This window comes from Triticum dicoccoides, chromosome 4A (assembly GCF_002162155.2).
Source record: "Triticum dicoccoides isolate Atlit2015 ecotype Zavitan chromosome 4A, WEW_v2.0, whole genome shotgun sequence".
Lineage (NCBI taxonomy): Eukaryota > Viridiplantae > Streptophyta > Magnoliopsida > Poales > Poaceae > Triticum > Triticum dicoccoides.
The window spans coordinates 367364110-367385683 of NC_041386.1; the positions used below are offsets into that span (position 1 = coordinate 367364110).

At 45.9% G+C, this 21574-nt stretch overlaps 1 protein-coding gene across 3 annotated transcripts; it reads right to left on the bottom strand.

The window, feature by feature from the left end:
• Nucleotides 1–2568: 2568 nt before the first annotated feature.
• Nucleotides 2569–20335, bottom strand: LOC119285930. Of its 3 annotated transcripts, XR_005140026.1 has the most exons (3): nucleotides 19993–20335; nucleotides 2680–2713; nucleotides 2569–2593 (listed from the first exon to the last, which is right to left on the bottom strand). XR_005140026.1 is itself a non-coding variant. In XM_037565264.1 (2 exons), the coding sequence occupies exon 2, from the start codon at nucleotides 18960–18962 to the stop codon at nucleotides 18312–18314; it is 651 nt and encodes a 216-aa protein (XP_037421161.1). In that variant the 5' UTR covers nucleotides 18963–19243; nucleotides 19993–20335; the 3' UTR covers nucleotides 18018–18311. The 3 variants fall into 3 exon arrangements, 1 of the variants encoding a protein (XP_037421161.1); XR_005140025.1 differs by lacking the exons at nucleotides 2569–2593; nucleotides 2680–2713 and adding an exon at nucleotides 17295–17998; XM_037565264.1 differs by lacking the exons at nucleotides 2569–2593; nucleotides 2680–2713 and adding an exon at nucleotides 18018–19243.
• Nucleotides 20336–21574: the final 1239 nt, after the last annotated feature.

The following is a 21574-nucleotide window of genomic DNA, read 5'->3' on the forward strand; positions in this document are numbered from 1 at the left end:
TGATGATGAACTCCTTGCTCTTGTGCTTCAAATTATAGTCTCCCCAACACCAACTCTCTCTCACAGATTTGGCTATGGTGGAAGATGATTTGAGTGGAAAGCAACTTGGGGAAGGCTAGAGATCAAGATTCTTGTGCTTGGATTGGAATGTCTTGGTCTCAACACATGAGTAGGTGGTTCTCTCTCATGAAATGAGTAGTGGAAGTGTAGGCATGTTCTGATGGCTCTCTCTTGAATAGAGAAGGGGGTGGAGGGGTATATATAGCCTCCACACAAAATCTAACCGTTACACACAATTGAGCCAACTCGGTCAGACCGAATAAGTGAACTCGGTGAGACCGATTCAGTTCAAAATGTGAACATTACGATTCTCGGTGGGACCGACATGATCTACTCGGTGGGACCGATGAGCTAGGGTTAGAGCAAAACCTCATCTCGATTTGACGGATTATGTGAACTTGGTGAGACCGATTTCAGTAATAAGCAAACGGAGAGTTGGTCAGGCAAACTTGGTGGGACCGATCGCTCCTTTAGGTGATATTGAAATGTTGCGAAGGGGAAACAGAGAGTTTGCATTGCGAGCTCGGTGGGACCGATCGCTCATCTCGGTTTGACCTTACGAAGGGAAATAGAGAGTTCGCAATACCATCTCAGTGAGACCAAGATCCCTATCAGTGAGATCGAACTGATTAGGGTTTCTAGCTATGGCTATGTCAAGTGAACTCGGTGGCGCCGGATAGACCATATTGGTGGGGCCGAGTTTGACTTTAAGTTTAGGACATATTTGGATTTGAGAAAGTGGTTGAGGGTTTTGGAGCATGTCACTAAGCATTTTAACCAAGTAGACCATTAAGCAACACCTCATCCCCTTCTAATAGTATTGGCTTTTCCTATAGACTCAATGTGATCTTGGATCACTAAAATAGAAATGAAGAGTCTTGAGCTTTTGCAAATATTTGTCCTTAGCATTTTGAGGGGTCGACATCTCTAGTCCATGCCATGACAATCATTGAACTTTCTGAAATAATCATCTTGAATGGATATTAGTTCAATGAGCTATATGTTGTATGAATTACCAAAACCACTCGGGGATTAGTTGCACTTCCAGCGCAGCTCTTCAGCTTTCTCCTTTAGTTGTTGATCAACTGTGTCCATGGATTTGCGCTCCGCCTGAGCTTGCTTCCGCCTCTTGCCATACCTATCCTGGATGCCCTTGAACCCGATGGCCATGGCCTACAAGAAGGTGAAGTATTCTTGTTCATAGGCGATGTCATCAGCGTGTGTAGACTTCTGGGCCAAGGAGAGCAGGATTTGCGCAATTTCTTCAACAAAAATTTAGCCCCACAGCTCGAGATGAGCTGGGGGCTCCAAGTCCATGTTGAGGGACACCCAATCTTGTATTGCTTGATGGGTTCTGCAAGGTGGCAGCTGCTGGTGTTTGCTTGGTGAGGGCTGGAGTGACGTCCGCAACAGGTGCTTCATCCACGTTCATCTTGGTGGGATTAGACCGGCTGCTGTCGGGCTCCTCTAGCTCTGTGGGGGCTTCATGGAGGTTCCTGACAATATGCTCATCATCTTCTATCGGGCAATCTTGGTAGCCTCCTCAACAACAGCCTTCACAATATTGGACACTTCTCAAAGACCTCACACTGGTGCGCGTCAGTCCTAAACAAATAGTTTTTAACCCCTTTCCGCGACGGCATTCGGAACCGTCACCAAGTGAGTGTGGGCGACAGGGCGTCCTTCCCACACGACCCAAAAACCGCTGGGGATATGCCCTCCTGGCACACACGCTCGGCAAAATGAGGTTGTGTGCGTCCGGCGAGCACTCAAATACACAAATATGTACAGTAGTGCTAAAAATACAATTGTACAGGCAAAATCATTTCCGGTCGTAAGTACATCCCACACAGCCAGTCACCAATAAATGTTTTTGTTCTTATATACATCCCACACAGTCACTACAAGGAAAACGTTTGCGCAAGGTGGCGTAACGCAAACAGTTTTGAAGAGAATGTCGTGTGTGATTGTTCATTGATCCAACATGGTTTATTCCTAGAAACTGTGTGCGTTGCGTGAGGTCATAGCCCACGGTGGTTTCTCATTAACCGTTCGCAATAGGAAAACCCAATTAGCAGGCTAATTTCCCTATTATTAATAACCCATTTACTAATCTAATTGTCATTCATATTAAGCACATAATATATTCCATTTCCATATTAAGGAAGCAGGATTTGATAATTGAAATACATCAGAGTACAACATGATATAGCTTCAGCACTCAGCTACTGCATTACACAACTGCACCAGCAACAAGTTTCACATGCAACATCTCGAACCTTTCGAAATTATCATGATAGACGGTACATAGAGAGATGCATCTCATCTGGAAAACTGCTGAAGCGGAAGGCGAATATTCAGCCTTCATTCATGTTGAAGGTCTTTGCAACTTTAGGCCTGTGCTTGTGGATGATTGACCGTCCATCCTTCGACCTCTTCAGGAACACTTCAGTATTGAACCGTGGGTGTTGTTTGAAAACTTTCCTCGCCTCCTGACCACAGAGGTGGTTTGAGAGGTAATCATCAGTGACGCCTGAAAACAAGGATGTGCATAAATATCTTCTCTAGATTGGAAATTTGGCAAAGGAATACAAAAAGGCAAGGTATAATAGTTAGTACCATCTTGTAAACCTCAGTGCTTCCCATTGTTTCCCTGCAACACATATAAGGTAGTTAGTCATTAGGTTAAGTGAGGGTTCGCATGCTATTAGTAAAATATGTTGATGTTAAATAAGCACATTGTTGATTCATCAAATTAATTCAAGCCACATGGAAAACCCATTTATCCAAACCAAGCATGATTAAGAACTAGGAAATATAACACTTGTATATGTTTCTCATGTATTAAGTGCAGCCAAATTCGATTTATTCCTCACATGGTATACAATAACAAAATGCAGCCACATCAATTGAACATCGCATTGCGGAATTGAACCAAGCAGTTAACTAAACACCACAACAAATGAACCAAACATTAAATGAGAACCACATTGCACAATATAACATACTCCTGATGCACAATGTAACATACTCCTGATAGAAGATCAGACAGTTAACCAAACCAAGCATGCTTAGCAACTTGGAAATATAGCAATTGTATTTGTTTCTCATGTATTTAGTACAGCCAAATTCGATTCATTCCTCACATGGTATACAATAACAGAATGCAGCCACAACAATTGAACATCGCATTGCAGAATTGAACCAAGCAGTTAACTAAACTCCACAACAAGTGAACCAAGCCACAACAAATGAACCAAGCAGTTAACCAAACACCAATGGAACAATATAACATACTCCTAATAGAATACCAGATAGTTAACCAAACCAAGCATGCTTAACAACTTGGAAATATTGCACCCTGAAGAATTGAACATCACATTTGCAGAATTGAACCGGGCAGTTAATTGAACACCACATTGCACGACATATAGAACATATACACTATAGCAGAAGATTGCATGGTAAAAGTAGATAGCACAATTCACTAGAATTTGTTAAGGAAAGGAAGTAGCTAGCAAACTGAACATGGGTCCTTATAGTGAGCTAATAAGACAAGCTACTCCTCATTGTCGGAGATATCGATGACGATTGGCTCCTTGGACATGGAAGAGGGCGAGGCCTCAACATCGTCAGTGCCCTCATTGTAGTGGTGAGTTGCCTGAGCCGCTCCGGGCACCAACCTGCTGGCTCTCGAGATGAGGTAAGCACATGCATGCTGAGAAAACACCTCGTAGACTTCGCCGAAGGCACCAATGGTGGCCTCGAGAAAACGCCATGAACTATCGTCTAAAGCAGCCAATCGCATCACGGTGTCGACGCGCGAGGCGTCAATGGTGGCCTCGACGGTGAGGTGCTCCTCCAAGATCTGTGGGTCGGCATGAATGGCAGCCATCGTGACCTAATCCTCGCGTGTGGCCACAATTTTCTTCTCCGCTGCCAAATGCTCCTTGAGGTCCTGGCTATACTACGTGCACCATGGCTTAGGCTGGCGCTTATTTGTTGGATGGGTCGGTGATTTGGGTGGAAGGTGTCGCACTCGCGCCAGCGGTCGGGGCATGTGGGATGTGGAAGGAGGAGGAGGATGGGGGTCGGGTGTGGATTACCTACCTGGATAGGCGAGGCCGAGCAGCGTGAAGGAGGATCGTCGGTGAGGAGGTGGCGGCACTTCAAGCAAGGAGTGAAGGTTTCAACTTGGAAAGGAAGGCGGAAAGAGGGGAAATGTGGCTTTTGCTAAGGGGGAGGGGCGGGGAGGTAGATATTTCTGCAAAAGCCGAAAATTTGGAATCGCTTTAGACAAAAACTGGCGCGCAAAGTGTCATCAGACACGGTCCCTTATTCAGACAAGGTCCAAAGATATTTTATGTTGCATCTCACACGGTTGGTTATAATAAACTGTGTGGGATCTACTTGATTTTATGTCTTGATTTGAATTACATAATGGGGTCACAGCTCCCATGGACGGTGTTTGAATTGCTAGACCTTTTATCAGCAATGATCATAAAAGAATTGGAATTATTCAGGGTTCGTTTGGACATTTTTATGCATTAAGTGAGTTTTCAATGCATTTATGTGCATAATTCAAATTTGAACTACATGCACAGGCTCCAGTGCATATAAATTCATTGAAAAATCAAATCTTTGTCCTTGGGTGTATGCTTAGGTCCCATGCAAGAAATGGGAATGAATTTCAAACACCATGGCACCGTTGATTGCCGGCAAAACATTGAGATGCCTGGTTTTAAAATTCTAGTAAATCCAAAACTCGTCTGAAATTCATGAAACTTGGCATGCTATCATGGAGCGGCATCAACATGACATGGTACAAATTTTGTCCCATTTGGGGCTGTTTTGGGTATATGCTTCTCAGAAACCGGAGCTTCTCACAACAAGCATGATGGTTTTCGGTAGGGAACGTCCCACCTTTGGGGATAAAATGATATCCATTGCCGCTTATTGTTTTCAAGTTTTTTTTCTCATGTCAACATAGAACAACAGGAGTGTTGTGTGAATTTTTGTGATTTTTCGGGGTTCGTGTGGACATTTTTATGCATTAACTGAGTTTTCAATGCATTTATGTGCTTAATTCAAATTTGAACTACATGCGCATGCTCCAGTGCATATAAATTGGTTGAAAAATCAAATATGTGTCCTTGGGTGCATGCTTAGGTCCCATGCAAGAAATGGGAATGAATTACAAACACTGGGGCACCGTTGATTGCCGGCAAAACATTGAGATGCCTAGTTTTTAAATTCTAGTAAATTCAAAACTCATTTGAAATTCATGAAACTTGGCATGCTATCATGGAGCGACATCAACATGCCGTGTACAAATTTTGTTCCATTTGGGGCAGGTTTGGGTATATGCTTCTCACAATCAGGAGCTTATCACAACAGGCATGATGGTTTTCGGTAGGGAACGTCCCACCTTTGGGTACGAAACGATATCCATTGCCTCTTATTGCTTTCCAAAAAAAATTCTCGTGTCAACATAGAACAACAGGTTGTGTGATTTTTTGTGATTTTCGGGGTTCGTTTGGACATTTTTATGCATTAACTGAGTTTTCAATGCATTTTATGTGCATAATTCAAATTGGAACTACATGCACATGCTCCATTGCATATAAATTGGTTGAACAATCAAATTTGTGTCCTTGGGTGCATGCTTAGGTCCCATTCAAGAAATGGGAATCAATTTCAAACACCGGGACACCGTTGATTGCCGGCAAATCATTGAGATGCCTGGTTTTAAAATTCTAGTAAATCCAAAACTCGTCTGAAATTCATGAAACTTGGCATGCTATCATGGAGCGGCATCAACATGCCGTGGTACAAATTTTGTCCCATTTGGGGCAGGTTTGGGTATATGCTTCTCACAAATCGAAGCTTCTCACAACAACCATGATGGTTTTTAGTAGGGAACGTCCCACCTTTGGGGACGAAACGATATCCATTGCCTCTTATTGCTTTCAATTTTTTTTCTCATGTCAACATAGAACTACAGGAGTGTTGTGTAAATATTTGTGATTTTTCGGGGTTCGTTTGGACATTTTTATGCATTAACTGAGTTTTCAATGCATTTTATGTGCATAATTCAAATTTGAACTACATGCACATGCTCCAATGCATATAAATTGGTTGAAAATCAAATATGTGTCCTTGGGTGCATGCTTAGGTCCCATGCGAGAAATGGGAATAAAGTTCAAACACCGGGGCACTGTTGATTGCCGGCAAAACATTGAGATGCCTAGTTTTCAAATTCGAGTTAATCCAAAACTCGTCAGTGTGCAGGTTCACCGGGAAGCGTGCGAGATGTTCAACGCAAGATTTGTGCATCTCTTCAACGCAAACGGTTTAGTGAAGCAGTAAAGCGGCAGAAAATAAACCAAAATATATATGTGCTGCCACACATCTCGTGTGCCGTGTGAGGAGCATCAGTTGACGGGACGCATAAGAGTAGTCCGCCGGCAGGCATACCGGGAAGCGTGCATGCAGGTGTGTGTATTGACGAGGAGGCGTTCGAGTAGCTGTGTGAAATGGTGGTAGGAATGGCAGACGTCCGCCGCGCAGGCTCACCAGGAGGCGAGACAACTTTTGACTGCAACCTGCCTTGCTCCCACTGGTCCATATTAATTGCGCACCCAAGCCGCCAGCCATAATAGGCGACCGCACCCCCTGTCCATAGTGGTCACCTACGTCTGGACTCCGGAGTGTATGAAGATGTCGCCGAAGCGCACCATCGGAGCGAGTGGCGACGCCGGGGCTGGTGAAGCACCCGCACAACGCGTCAAGCTGGCCATAGAGGTTTCCGTCGCCACCGACGAGGTCTCGCGTGGGCAGCAGCACGACCTTGAATTCGTTGGCGTCGTCGTGACCCCCCCAGCCGGAGCCGGAGGTCAACAGCAACTTCGGCAACAACTGCGACTCCGACGGAAAAACTAGCCAGTCACCTACATATATGTTTGTGCCTTTTTTCTTCCTGATCTTGAGAATTGATTTCGAATTTCCTACATGTTATGCCCTAGAGGCAATAATAAAAGTATTATTATATTTCAATGTTCATGATAAATGTCTTTTGTTCATGCTATAACTGTATTATCCGGAAATCGTAATACACGTGTGAATACTTAGACCACAATATGTCCCTGGTGAGCCTCTAGTTGACTAGCTCGTTGTGATCAACAGATAGTCATGGTTTCCTGACTATGGACATTGGATGTCGTTGATAACGGGATCACATCATTAGGAGAATGATGTGATGGACAAGACCCAATCCTAAGCATAGCATAAAAGATCGTGTAGTTCGTTTTGCTAGAGCTTTGCCAGTGTCAAGTATCTCTTCCTTCGACCATGAGATCGTGTAACTCCCGGATACCGTAAGAGTGCCTTGGGTGTATCAAACGTCACAACGTAACTGGGTGACTATAAAGGTGCATTACAGGTATCTCCGAAAGTATCTGTTGGGTTGACACGGATCGAGACTGGGATTTGTCACTCCGTATGACGGAGAGGTATCTCTGGGCCCACTCGGTAATGCATCATCATAATGAGCACAATGTGACCAAGGTGTTGGACACGGGATCATGCATTACGGTACGAGTAAAGTGACTTGCCGGTAACGAGACTGAACAAGGTATTGGGATACCGACGATCAAGTCTCGGGCAAGTAACGTACCGATTGACAAAGGGAATTGTATACAGGGTTTGATCGAATCCTCGACATCGTGGTTCATCCGATGACAACATCGAGGAGCATGTGGGAGCCATCATGGGTATCCAGATCCCGCTGTTGGTTATTGACCTGAGAGCGTCTCGGTCATGTCTGCATGTCTCCCGAACCCGTAGGGTCTACACACTTAAGGTTCGGTGACGCTAGGGTTATTAAGAAGACTAGTATGTGACTACCGAATGTTGTTCAGAGTCCCGGATGGGATCCCGGACGTCACGAGGAGCTCCGGAAGGGTCCGGAGGTAAAGATTTATATATGAGAAGTTGTCAAACGGGCACCGGGAAGTTTCGGGGTCATACCGGTATTGTACCGGGGCCACCGGAAGGGTTCCGGGGGTCCACCGGGAGGGGCCACCCCTCCCGGGGGACCACATGGGCTGCGTGGGGCAGGGAGCCAGCCCCTGGTGGGCTGGGCGCACCCCCTCCCTTGGGCCCTTGCGCCTAGGGTTGAGGGGGGAACCCTAGAGGGGGCGCCCCCTTGGCTTGGGGGGCAAGCCACCCTCTCCCCCTCTCCCCTTGGCCGCCGCCCCCCCTCTAGATGGGTTCTAGAGGGGCCGGCCCCCTTCTCCCTTCTCCCTATAAATAGAGGGGTGAGGGGAGGGCAGCCGCACCACCCTCCAAGGCGCAGCCCTCCCCTCCCCAACACCTCTCCGCCTCCGTTGTGTGCTTGGCGAAGCCCTGTCGGAGTACTGCTTCTCCACCATCACCACGCCGTCGTGCTGTCGGTGGAGCTGTCTTCCTCAACCTCTCCTTCCCCCTTGCTGGATCAAGAAGGAGGAGACGTCTCCCGTCCCGTACGTGTGTTGAACGCGGAGGTGCTGTCCGTTCAGCACTTGGTCATCGGTGATTCGGATCACGTCGAGTACGACTCCATCATCACCTTGCAAGCTTCCGCACGCGATCTACAAGTGGTATGTAGATGCAAACTCATTCCCTCGACTCGTTGCTTAGATGAACTCATAGATGGATCTTGGTGAAACCGTAGGAAAAATTTTAATTTTCTGCAACGTTCCCCAATAGTGGTATCAGAGCTAGGTCTATGCGTAGTTCTCTAATGCACGAGTAGAACACAATTTGTTGTGGGCGTGGATCTTGTCAACTTACTTGCCTCTACTAGTCTTTTCTTGCTCAACGGTATTGTGGGATGAAGCGGCCCGGACCAACCTTACACGTACGCTTACGTGAGACCGGTTCCACCGACTGACATGCACTAGTTGCATAAGGTGGCTGGCGGGTGTCTGTCTCTCCCACTTTAGTTGGAGCGGATTCGATAAAAAGGGCCCTTATGAAGGGTAAATAGAAGTTGACAAAATCACGTTGTGGTGATTCGTAGGTAAGAAAACGTTCTTGCTAGAACCCAATTGCAGCCACGTAAAAGATGCAACAACAATTAGAGGACGTCTAACTTGTTTTTGCAGCGATTGATCATGTGATGTGATATGGCCAGAAGTTGTGATGAATGATGAATTGTGATGTATGAGATCATGTTCTTTGTAATAGGATTCACGACTTGCATGTCGATGAGTATGACAACCGGCAGGAGCCATAGGAGTTGTCTTTATTTTTTGTATGACCTGCGTGTCATTGAATAACGCCATGTAAACTACTTTACTTTATTGCTAAACGTTAGTCATAGAAGTAGAAGTAGTCGTTGGCGTGACAACTTCATGAAGACACGATGATGGAGATCATGATGATGGAGATCATGGTGTCAAGCCGGTGACAAGATGATCATGGAGCCCCGAAGATGAAGATCAATGGAGCTATATGATATTGGCCATATCATGTCACAACTATATAATTGCATGTGATGTTTATTATGTTTATGCATCTTGTTTACTTAGGACGACGGTAGTAAATAAGATGATCCCTTACAAAATTTCAAGAAGTGTTCTCCCCTAACTGTGCACCGTTGCTACAGTTCGTCGCTTCTAAGCACCACGTGATGATCGGGTGTGATGGATTCTTACGTTCACATACAACAGGTGTAAAACAGTTTTACACAGCGAAAACACTTAGGGTTAACTTGACGAGCCTAGCATGTGCAGACATGGCCTCGGAACACGGAGACCGAAAGGTCGAACACGAGTCGTATGGAAGATACGATCAACATGCGAATGTTCACCGACGATGACTAGTCTGTCTCACGTGATGATCGGACACGGCCTAGTCGACTCGGATCGTGTAACACTTAGATGACTAAAGGGATGTCTAATCTGAGTGGGAGTTCATAATTTGATTAGAACTTAATTATCATGAACTTAGTCTAAAACCTTTGCAAATATGTCTTGTAGATCAAATGGCCAACGCTCATGTCAACATGAACTTCAACGCGTTCCTAGAGAAAACCAAGCTGAAAGATGATGGCAGCAACTATACGGACTGGGTCCGAAACCTGAGGATCATCCTCATAGCTGCCAAGAAACAATATGTCCTAGAAGGACCGCTAGGTGACGCTCCCGTCCCAGAGAACCAAGACATTATGAATGCTTGGCAAACTCGCGCTGATGATTACTCCCCCGTTCAGTGCGGCATGCTTTACAGCTTAGAACCGGGGCTCCAAAAGCGTTTTGAGCATCACGGAGCATTTGAGATGTTCGAAGAGCTGAAACTAGTTTTCCAAGCTCATGCCCGGATCGAGAGATATGATGTCTCCGACAAGTTCTACAGTTGTAAGATGGAGGAAAACAGTTCTGTCAGTGAGCACATCCTGAAGATGTCTGGGTTGCACAACCGTATGACCCAGCTGAACATTAACCTCCCAGATGAGGCGGTCATTGACAGAATCCTCCAGTCGCTCCCACCAAGCTACAAGAGCTTTGTGATGAACTACAACATGCAGGGGATGGTAAAGACCATTCCTGAAGTGTTCTCAATGCTGAAGTCAGCAGAGGCTGAAATCAAGAAAGAACATCAAGTGTTGATGGTCAATAAGACCACTAAGTTCAAGAAGGGCAAGGGTAAGAAGAACTTCAAGAAGGACGGCAAAGATGTTGTCGCGCCTGGTAAGCCAGTTACCGGGAAGAAGTCAAAGAATGGACCTAAGCCTGAGACTGAGTGCTTTTATTGCAAGGGGAAGGGTCACTGGAAGCGGAACTGCCCCAAATACTTAGCAGATAAGAAGGCCGGCAAAACCAAAGGTATATTTGATATACATGTAATTGATGTGTACCTTACCAGTACTCGTAGTAACTCCTGGGTATTTGATACCGATGTCGTTGCTCATATTTGTAACTCACAGCAGGAGCTGCGGAATAAACGGAGACTGGCGAAGGACGAGGTGACTATGCGCGTCGGGAATGGTTCCAGAGTCGATGTGATCGCCGTCGGCACGCTGCCTCTACATTTACCTACGGGATTAGTTTTGAACCTTAATAATTGTTATTTAGTGCCATGTTTGAGCATGAACATTGTATTTGGATCTCGTTTAATACGAGATGGCTACTCATTTAAGTCTGAGAATAATGGTTGTTCGATTTATATGAGAGATATGTTTTATGGTCATGCTCCGATGGTCAATGGTTTATTCTTAATGAATCTCGAGCGTAATATTACACATGTTCATAGTGTAGATGCCAAAAGATGTAAAGTTGATAACGATAGTCCCACATACTTGTGGCACTGCCGCCTTGGTCACATTGGTGTCAAGCGCATGAAGAAGCTCCATGCTGATGGACTTTTGGAGTCTCTTGATTATGAATCGTTTGACACATGCGAACCATGCCTCTTGGGCAAAATGACCAAGACTCCGTTCTCCGGAACAATGGAGCGAGCAACCAACTTGTTGGAAATCATACATACCGATGTGTGCGGTCCAATGAGCGTTGAGGCTCGCGGAGGATATCGTTATGTTCTCACTCTCACTGATGACTTGAGTAGATATGGGTATGTCTACTTAATGAAACACAAGTCTGAGACCTTTGAAAAGTTCAAGGAATTTCAGAATGAGGTAGAGAATCAACGTGACCGAAAGATAAAATTCTTACGATCAGATCGTGGAGGAGAATACTTAAGTCACGAATTTGGTACACACTTAAGGAAATGTGGAATCGTTTCACAACTCACGCCGCCTGGAACACCTCAGCGAAACGGTGTGTCCGAACGTCGTAATCGCACTCTATTGGATATGGTGCGGTCTATGATGTCTCTTACCGATTTACCGCTATCACTTTGGGGATACGCTCTAGAGACAGCTACATTCACTTTAAATAGGGCACTGTCTAAATCCGTTGAGACGACACCGTATGAATTATGGTTTGGAAAGAAACCTAAGTTGTCGTTTCTAAAAGTTTGGGGATGCGATGCTTATGTCAAGAAACTTCAACCTGAAAAGCTCGAACCCAAGTCGGAAAAATGCGTATTCATAGGATACCCTAAGGAAACTGTCGGGTATACCTTCTACTTAAGATCTGAAGGCAAGATCTTTGTTGCCAAGAACGGATGCTTTCTGGAAAAAGAGTTTCTCTCGAAAGAAGTAAGTGGGAGGAAAGTAGAACTCGATGAAGTACTACCTCTCGAACGGGAAAGTGGTGCAGCTCAGGAAAATGTTCCTGTGATGCCCACACCAACTGAAGAGGAAAACAATGATGATGATCAAGGTACTTCGGATCAAGTTACTACTGAACTTCGTAGGTCCACAAGGACACGTTCCGCACCAGAGTGGTACGGCAACCCTGTCCTGGAAATCATGTTGTTAGACAACAATGAACCTTCGAACTATGAAGAAGCGATGGCGGGCCCGGATTCCAACAAATGGCTTGAAGCCATGAAATCCGAGATAGAATCCATGTATGAAAACAAAGTATGGACTTTGACAGACTTGCCCGATGATCGGCGAGCGATAGAAAACAAATGGATTTTTAAGAAGAAGACGGACGCGGATGGTAATGTTACCATCTATAAGGCTCGACTTGTCGCTAAGGGTTATCGACAAGTTCAAGGGATTGACTACGACGAGACTTTCTCTCCCGTAGCGAAGCTGAAGTCCGTCTGAATCATGTTAGCAATTGCCGCATACTATGATTATGAGATATGGCAGATGGACGTCAAAACGGCATTCCTTAACGGACATCTTAAGGAAGAGCTGTATATGATGCAGCCGGAAGGTTTTGTCGATCCTCGGAACGCTAACAAAGTATGCAAGCTCCAGCGATCCATTTATGGACTGGTGCAAGCATCTCGGAGTTGGAACATTCGCTTTGATGAGATGATCAAAGCGTTTGGGTTTATGCAGACTTATGGAGAAGCCTGCGTTTACAAGAAAGTGAGTGGGAGCTCTGTAGCATTTCTCATATTATATGTAGATGACATACTCTTGATGGGAAATAATATAGAATTTCTGGACAGCATTAAGGCCTACTTGAATAAGTGTTTTTCAATGAAGGACCTTGGAGAAGCTGCTTACATATTAGGCATCAAGATCTATAGAGATAGATCGAGACGCCTCATAGGTCTTTCACAAAGCACATACCTTGATAAGATTTTGAAGAGGTTCAAAATGGATCAGTCCAAGAAGGGGTTCTTGCCTATGTTACAAGGTGTGAGACTGAGCTTGGCTCAGTCACCGACCACGGCAAAAGATAAAGAAGAGATGAGTGTCATCCCCTATGCTTCAGCCATAGGATCTATTATGTATGCCATGCTGTGTACCAGACCCGATATAAACCTTGCCGTAAGTTTGGTAGCAAGATACCAAAGTAATCCCGGCAAGGAACACTGGACAGCGGTCAAGAATATCCTGAAGTACCTGAAAAGGACGAAGGACATGTTTCTCGTTTATGGAGGAGACGAAGAGCTCGTCGTAAAGGGTTACGTCGACGCTAGCTTCGACTCAGATCTGGATGACTCTAAGTCACAAACCGGATACGTGTATATGTTGAATGGTGGAGCAGTAAGCTGGTGCAGCTGCAAGCAGAGCGTCGTGGCGGGATCTACGTGTGAAGCGGAGTACATGGCAGCCTCGGAGGCAGCGCATGAAGCGATTTGGGTGAAGGAGTTCATCACCGACCTAGGAGTCATACCCAATGCGTCGGGGCCGATCAAACTCTTCTGTGACAACACTGGAGCTATTGCCCTCGCCAAGGAGCCCAGGTTTCACAAGAAGACCAGGCACATCAAGCGTCGTTTCACAAGATTGGTTCTAGAGGGGCCAGCCCCCTTCTCCCTTCTCCCTATAAATAGAGGGGTGAGGGGAGGGCAGCCGCACCACCCTCCAAGGCGCAGCCCTCCCCTCCCCAACACCTCTCCTCCTCCGTTGTGTGCTTGGCGAAGCCCTGTCGGAGTACTGCTTCTCCACCATCACCACGCCGTCGTGCTGCCGGTGGAGCTGTCTTCCTCAACCTCTCCTTCCCCCTTGCTGGATCAAGAAGGAGGAGACGTCTCCCGTCCCGTACGTTTGTTGAACGCGGAGGTGCTGTCCGTTCAGCACTTGGTCATCGGTGATTCGAATCACGTCGAGTACGACTCCATCATCACCTTGCAAGCTTCCGCACGCGATCTACAAGTGGTATGTAGATGCAAACTCATTCCCTCGACTCGTTGCTTAGATGAACTCATAGATGGATCTTGGTGAAACCGTAGGAAAATTTTTAATTTTCTGCAACGTTCCCCAACACTGAGGAACCAGTAGAATCTCCCGCGGATGACATCCTTGGTGGGATCATCTCCCTTCTCCCCACCAAGGATGGCTACCGCACACAAGTCCTCACATCTCGGTGGCGCACTCTGTGGCACACCACGCCTCTTAATCTTGACTGTCGTCAGCTATCTGTCGATGATGATTCTGAACTCCTCGGAGCCATCATCTCCTCCCACGGGGGCTCCGTTCAACGCATCTGCTTCCCGGCATGCTACCTGCTGGACATACCCTACACGGTTGCCGCGTGGCTGGCATCCCGTCAATTTGATAAACTCCGGGAGCTTGAGTTCTACCATTACTACAGCGATAGGTTACCACCAATAGCTGCATCTGTGCCCTCACCACCGATGCCCATGTCATGGTTTTCCTCCTCTCACTGCACCGCCACCTTGACCCGGTGCCATCTAGTAGACAATCTGGTACAAGTGCTTCGACTTCTACTTCTGAAAAAACTTGCGCTTGTGTTGGTTCATCTGTCAGGGGCCTCACCACACAACATCATCCACTCCAGCTGCCCTGCACTGGAGCGTTTGGTGCTTGTTTTTGGAGCAGGAATCGATATTCGTTGTCTCAAAATTAAGTCGCCTCACCTTGTAAGCATTAGAATTAGTTTTGAGGACAGGAGCTCATCATTGAAGATGCCCCTTCACTTCAAAGGTTGGTCCTTGATTGTTGTTATAAACCTAAGCAAATAAATGTGGTCTCTGCGCCTAAACTGGAGACCTTGGGTGCAATTTGTGATCCGTTTAAATGGTTTGAGATGGTGTTTGCCTCCACACCTACTAAGGTATTGTATATTATTCACGTACACTTTTTTAATTTGCATTTTTCATTTGTGCGCATAAGTTAAGTATCTTCTTGGAGTACACTTTCCATGCTAATATTATGGTCTATGCTCAATGAAGTGCTTGTCCATCCTATCAGTGTTGGTGGATTCTGTCAAGACCCTATATATTAGTATGTGGTGTTTTGATCTCAACATCATTATTGCCTTGCTGCAATGCTTTCCATGTTTGGATAATTTGTATATAAAGGTGACGATTTCACGCACATTGAAAGCCCATATATAATGTACTATAATTAATCATTCAACTATCACTCTTTCGACATAATCTTTTTTAGACATTAACTATTTTAATCTTCATCTCTATTTAGGCAAAAACACATGGAGAAAAAGGTATAACCAATCGATGATTGATGAAGCACGGGGATTTTCTCAGATCTCATGACATTCATTTGAAGACAGTAACGCTAGAATGATATCATCCAATAGTGCAAACACTAGTTTTGTTAGATTCTTCATGTTGAATGTGAGGGCACTATTGTCCGTGAGGATTAAATTTTCAACAAGAAATTACTCACAGCTGCAAGTGTTGAAGAGCATAAAAAGAAGTTTCAGGTGGACCTAAGGGCTTCTGATCGTGTTCGGCTTCTATTTACAACAGCTTGTGATCATCATGGAGCAGTAGAATTATTGTATTGGGATCTTGATTTTATGGATTAGACTGGTCCATTTGATTGTAACTGTCGAAAACTTTGGTTGAGTTAGATTTCTTTGTCCTATTCAACATGGGTTATGTGTAAACCTGATGAACAATTAATCCTTGTGCTTTTGTATCCTTTGTAAGCTGGAGTTAGACATTGTTGCCCTTTTCAACTAGGGTTTGACCCACATTTTCTTTCATACTGGGCCAATGGCTTGCCATTTCTTTAATTATGACATAAATATTATAAGCATTCACAACATAGGGAAAGATCCTCACTCTCGCAGGATCCTTGAGATCTTTGTTCATTACAGAACCGCAAGTTCTTAGCGCCCACCAGCACCCACAAACTTATTTTCAGCTAGCACACCAAATGGTCTGTAATTCTTAATAAGAAAAGTTGCATGGTAGTGACAAATTTGGATTTTTCATTTGGGACCCACGAGGAAAAAGCCTATCCAAGGCGGTGCCGACTCGACATTAAACATTGAGAAACCTGGTTTTAATATTACTGTAAATCCAAAACTCGCCTCAAAATAATGAAACTTGGCATGGTATTATGACATAGCACCATCATGCTGTGGTAAAAAATTAGTCCAAATTGGGACAAGTTTTGGTACAAACTTCTTACAAACTGGAGCTTCTCTCAAAAAGGCTCATGGTTCGGAGAGGGGCCTTGTCACCTATGTGTGTGAAACGACATACGCTGTCTCTTACTGCCTTGATTTATTTTACAGAAGCAACATGCAACTATAGTAGTGTCGTCCTAAAAATATGAAATTACTCATAGTTTGTTTTGCCTTTTAATACATTATTTGAGTTTCCTAGGCATTTTGGAACGTACTTTAGTGTGTGCAAAGGTCATGTGTGTACTAGCCACATATGTAATTGGATGTTCAATCTTTTTATGGAATCAAGTCCTTATAAGTTATAAGTACATGTGTTGTTGTTCTGTGTGCAATGACATTGCACATAGAGCATACTGGGGAACCCGTCGGTGATGATTTCATCAATCGTTCATAATTGTATACCACCAAGCGTTTGCCCACAACACACATGACTTATTAGCAGCAATCATGTGTGTTATTATCAGTCTTCACACACATTTCTGATTATAGACATTTTTGCCGCGTATGACACACATCTTGTTATATTGAACCGTTTCTGTTCTCTTGGCTCAAAGCAAACAGTTTATCCGATTGAACCGCATGGCATATATTGCACACACCTTGATCTGGCTGACCGTTTCTTTTGTGTTGCCTATTCACAAACAGTTCATCCGAGTGAAACGTATGTTGTATATCACACACACCTTCATCTGGCTTCCCGTTTCTTTTGTTCCTCATCATCACAAACAGTTAATTGAACTGAACCGTATGCCCTGCATCGCACACGCAACCAAAATCTGAACCGTGTTTGATGCATCCTCCATCACAAACTTTTTGCACCTTTTTGACGGGTTTTTTACACCACCGTTTGTGATTATTGCATCGCACATAGTTTCGACGAAGGGTCTCTAATCATAGTGTCGCATTAGGAGTATCCTGTAGTAGTGTCACTTCCTTCGGGGAAAATTGGGGCTCAGATCAAAAAATAAACAAGGTTCAAATTGCAGGTTCAAGACAAGAAAAATAGAAGTCCCAGCAAAGTGTGGAATAATGAGAGGATTACCTGTCAGTACTTGTTGTGTGTGTGTGGGGGGGGGGGCACTCCCTCCCAAGGAAGCTTGTGTTGTCGGTGCACTACCTTCAACTAATCTCACGGGCGAGGTGGTACCGGCGCAAATAGGATCATCGGTGGAGGCCCTTGTCGGGGTGGCACTCTCTGGGGCGATGGTTGACGGGGACCGCATGACAGGATCCGTCTCTTGGTGCTCCTCTTGTTGGTGGGCCTCTCCCAACTCATTGTCAGATTCAGGAGAAGGGACCTCGGTGCTAGCACCAGATGGAGGGACAGGCGGTGCGACCCCATGCGCGGGGCTGGTGACCGTGGCATCGGCCACTGGTGAAACTTACCTGGCACCTGTCGGGGAGCTTCGCCCCTCCAATGTCTTAGCGTGTTTCACCCGCTGCACTAGTGGTTTTGCATCCTTGTAAGACAAGAAAAGTCAGAACAGGATAACAGTTGAGCAAGTCAAAGCTTGATTAATAAAAAAAGATAAAGATTTGATTACTATTCAACAGATTCAAGAAGGTCGTTCATGTTATATTGAGGAGGTGGGGGAGTCTCCCTGGCCCTCTTGATGGCTGGCAGTGGCGAGCTTGGCGAACGGGAAGCCTCACCCTCCCCAGTAAGCTCTTGCTGAGAGGATGGGGGCTTGAGCTTGACATGTGTACTGGTTGCCGGCGTACTGCCTCCTGACACCCCGTCTTGGTGGTTGATTTCCTCACCGCGGGATCAGATCAGGGCGGGGGAGTGCCCGCAGACTCTTGTATACCCCTGCTTCGGAGGTGGCACGGCAGCTCGAAGACTTGGGGTTCCTCCCCTTCGGGCTTCCTGGTAATCTCTGCCCTAGCAACTTTGCCTACGCCAAGCTCCTCCTGCCTCTCCTCGGCAAGCTCTTCCTCATCAGCATCATCTTCTTCTTCGTCGTCATCATCATCCTCGGTGCCCTCAGGAGCGCCTGCAGCCCTTGCAGCTTCTAGCCTCCGGGCCTCTGCGACCCTACTAGCAATGTATGCCTCCTCCTCCACCGTGGTGGCTTTGACGAGATTGCTCTCTTCTCGCTCAGCCACCTCCGTCAATTCAGAGGCCCATTTCATCTCATATGCCAGCTTGGGCAATTTCCAGCTTCCCTTGACCCCCTTGGTGGAGCACTCTAGCATCCATGCCAAGATGGCGCTCCTCTCTGAGTTGAGGTGCAGTGGCACAACTGTGTTGGGCAGGTGGGACGTGAGCACAAAACACAAGCTCCCACACAGTGAGCTCATGCGCGCGCGCACACACACACTAAACACCAGACCCAGCACGCACACCCCAGGACATGATGCTCTTTTATTTGTTTTTGGGTCCTCCTTGAACTTCTGAATGTCGTTTTGCAAGCTTGAGGCCATCAGGTTTCAGTGCCCGGACATTTAGTTATCTGAGCTCTCAAGAATACTACTCCGGTTATAACGGAACTTCTCTCATTCATCCGTGCATTATTTTGCAGAACATTTTTTGCGCCGGCTAGGGACTACGGCGTGCGGCCCTAGCAGCAGTAGGCCATGGTGGTGCATGCTGGCATGACACATCGCAGCGGCGTGTGTTGACGGCCAGGTGACCAGACCAGGTGCGGTTGCGGTTCGGTGGATGGACAGGTCCCTGCATGGTTCCTTGCCAGTAACAAAACAGCCTGCATGACCGCTTGCCACCAGAGAAAACTTCTTCTTACTAATGTCAAATTAATTGATATGCAAAACAAAACATTGCCAAAATAGCATAGCTACAGAGGTGATAAAATCACTTCAGAAAATATCACAATTGTACCATAAAGCTGCGTCAAGTGTATTTTCTTAAAAGCTTGAGCTATTGGAACTCGTGGATGAGGTTGTGGTGTCTTCTCTGAAGCAAAGCAAAAAATAGCCTGAAACTAGCACACATACAAGCAACTTGATTGATGAACAGTATCACATGCGTGTACTGCTAGCAAGCCAAGAAATCGATTAAGCTACTTGGCTGCTTGTTTAAGGCTGGCCTTTGCACAAACTCGTTGCTCCATGGTGGTTTGAGCAAGTGTTCCAAAATCAACACTCGCGTAGGCGGAGCCCGTGGAGCCAACTTTCCGGAGCTAAAGTAGTCGGAGCAGTCCGTGTTGGCGACTGGGTGCAGTCCGTGCCGGCGGCCGGGTGCACAGCGGTGAGCAGGAGGGAGGTTGGGCACCTTCTTTAGGGCGGAGGAGGTGATGCTGGGGCGGCGAGCTGGGGAGTTTTGGCGGAGATCCTCGGATGGCTGGAGTTTGGGCGCTGAAGCGGTGAACATCCGAGAGCTCTATGGTGGAACGGCATGAGCTGGTCGTGGTGAACGGCCTGAGCGCCACGGTGATGGGTGTGTCCCCACAAGGGAGGAGGCTCCGTGAGGAGGTGGGGTAGCGAGGTTGCTCACCTTTAGTCGGGGACCCCGGTGGCGGCCGGCGGGATCAGAGGTAGGAGACGGTGCCTGGGATGCACGGCTTGCTCGTCTTCACTCGGGGACCCCTGCGGCGGAGGTCGCGATCCAAAGACAGGAGGCGTCGCCCGGGATCCACGGCCGACGGCGGCGCACAGGACCAAGGTGGATCGGGGCAGAGGTGGTGTTCCATGGCGGCGGTTAGAAGAAGGTGGGGCGATTGTGGGAGCCTAGTGTGGCGGCGGGAGGAAGGTGGTGGGTTGTGGCGAGGAAGGATGTCGTGGCCCCGCGGGGTGGGCGGTGGGCGGCGGGGTTGGCCGGGGGGCTTGGGTGGGTTGTGGGGAAGGTGGGCGACGGGGATAAGGTATGGTTTGTTTTTCTTTTCGCCTGCTCCGTTCTCAGGAATATGGCATCGACCCTTATAGAAGCGGATGTTTTCAGAATAGTTATTCTGAACAGAATAGTGCTACTATATATATACATACACGTAAACACTATTCTGATCACGGATTCAGAATAACATTCTCATGACATCCTGACTTGCCTCCGCGGTAGTAGTTGAACTTCCCTAGTGCTAGGTTGAACTTTCGCGAACATTGCCCAAATGGGGCTTGCGATATATCGTTAGAAAGCTGTGGACACGAGTATCATGTCCCAAGTTAAATTTTTGACAAAATGTAAACGGTTTACGACTAGTTTCGAAAATCGTTTTTTCATCATACAAAAAACGTGAATCGTATATTCGAGTCCATTTCTAAAATGTTTATCGGAATGATGCAAATAATATGGCGTTGGAAAGCTGCTGCAAATGCGCTCCTTCCACGTGTAGAAAGTTTTCACTAATTTCCTATGGTTAAAGATTAATTGGAAAAGTAGAGCAAAACCGCAAACCGAACAGCCGAGTTCGGATTTTCAAGGCCATTTCTAAACGGCTAATCCGATTGCGGAAACTGATATGGCATTGGAAAGCTTATGAAAATGCGCTTCCTTTTCATGAAGAATGTATTTTCTAATTTTGAACGGCTTAAGAGTAATTTAGGAAACGGTCAAAGTTCGGCCGAGTTCGGATTTTCAAGTTAATGTTTTAACTATTTGTCGAAATGCAGCAAATGATATGGCGTTGGAAAGCTTGGATAAATGCGAAACTTTTGTGTATATAATGTTTCTCCTAATTCCTACCATTTTACGTCAATTTTTAAAATGACTGAAATATTATTTTGGTTGTAATTTGTGCAAACTTTCTCGGAATGGGGCAAATAATATACCATTCAAAAGCTACGAAAAATGCGAAACTTTTTCATATATAATGTTTTTTTAATTCCAAGCCATTTTCCAGTGATTTTGAAAATAGTGAGATCATTTGTTCTACCTTTATTGTGAAACAGATTCTTCGAAAATGCACTGCGTGAAGAACTTGAACTACTTGGCATGTCTACTTAAACTTCACTCTGTTTTTCATGTGATGCTTTTTGCTCGTAACTCTCCATCCACTTACCGGAATTTAGTAAATTGTATACTGATGGAAAGCTGCTGTAAACACGTAACTTTTCCGTGTTGATCTTTTTTTCATACTCGCGAT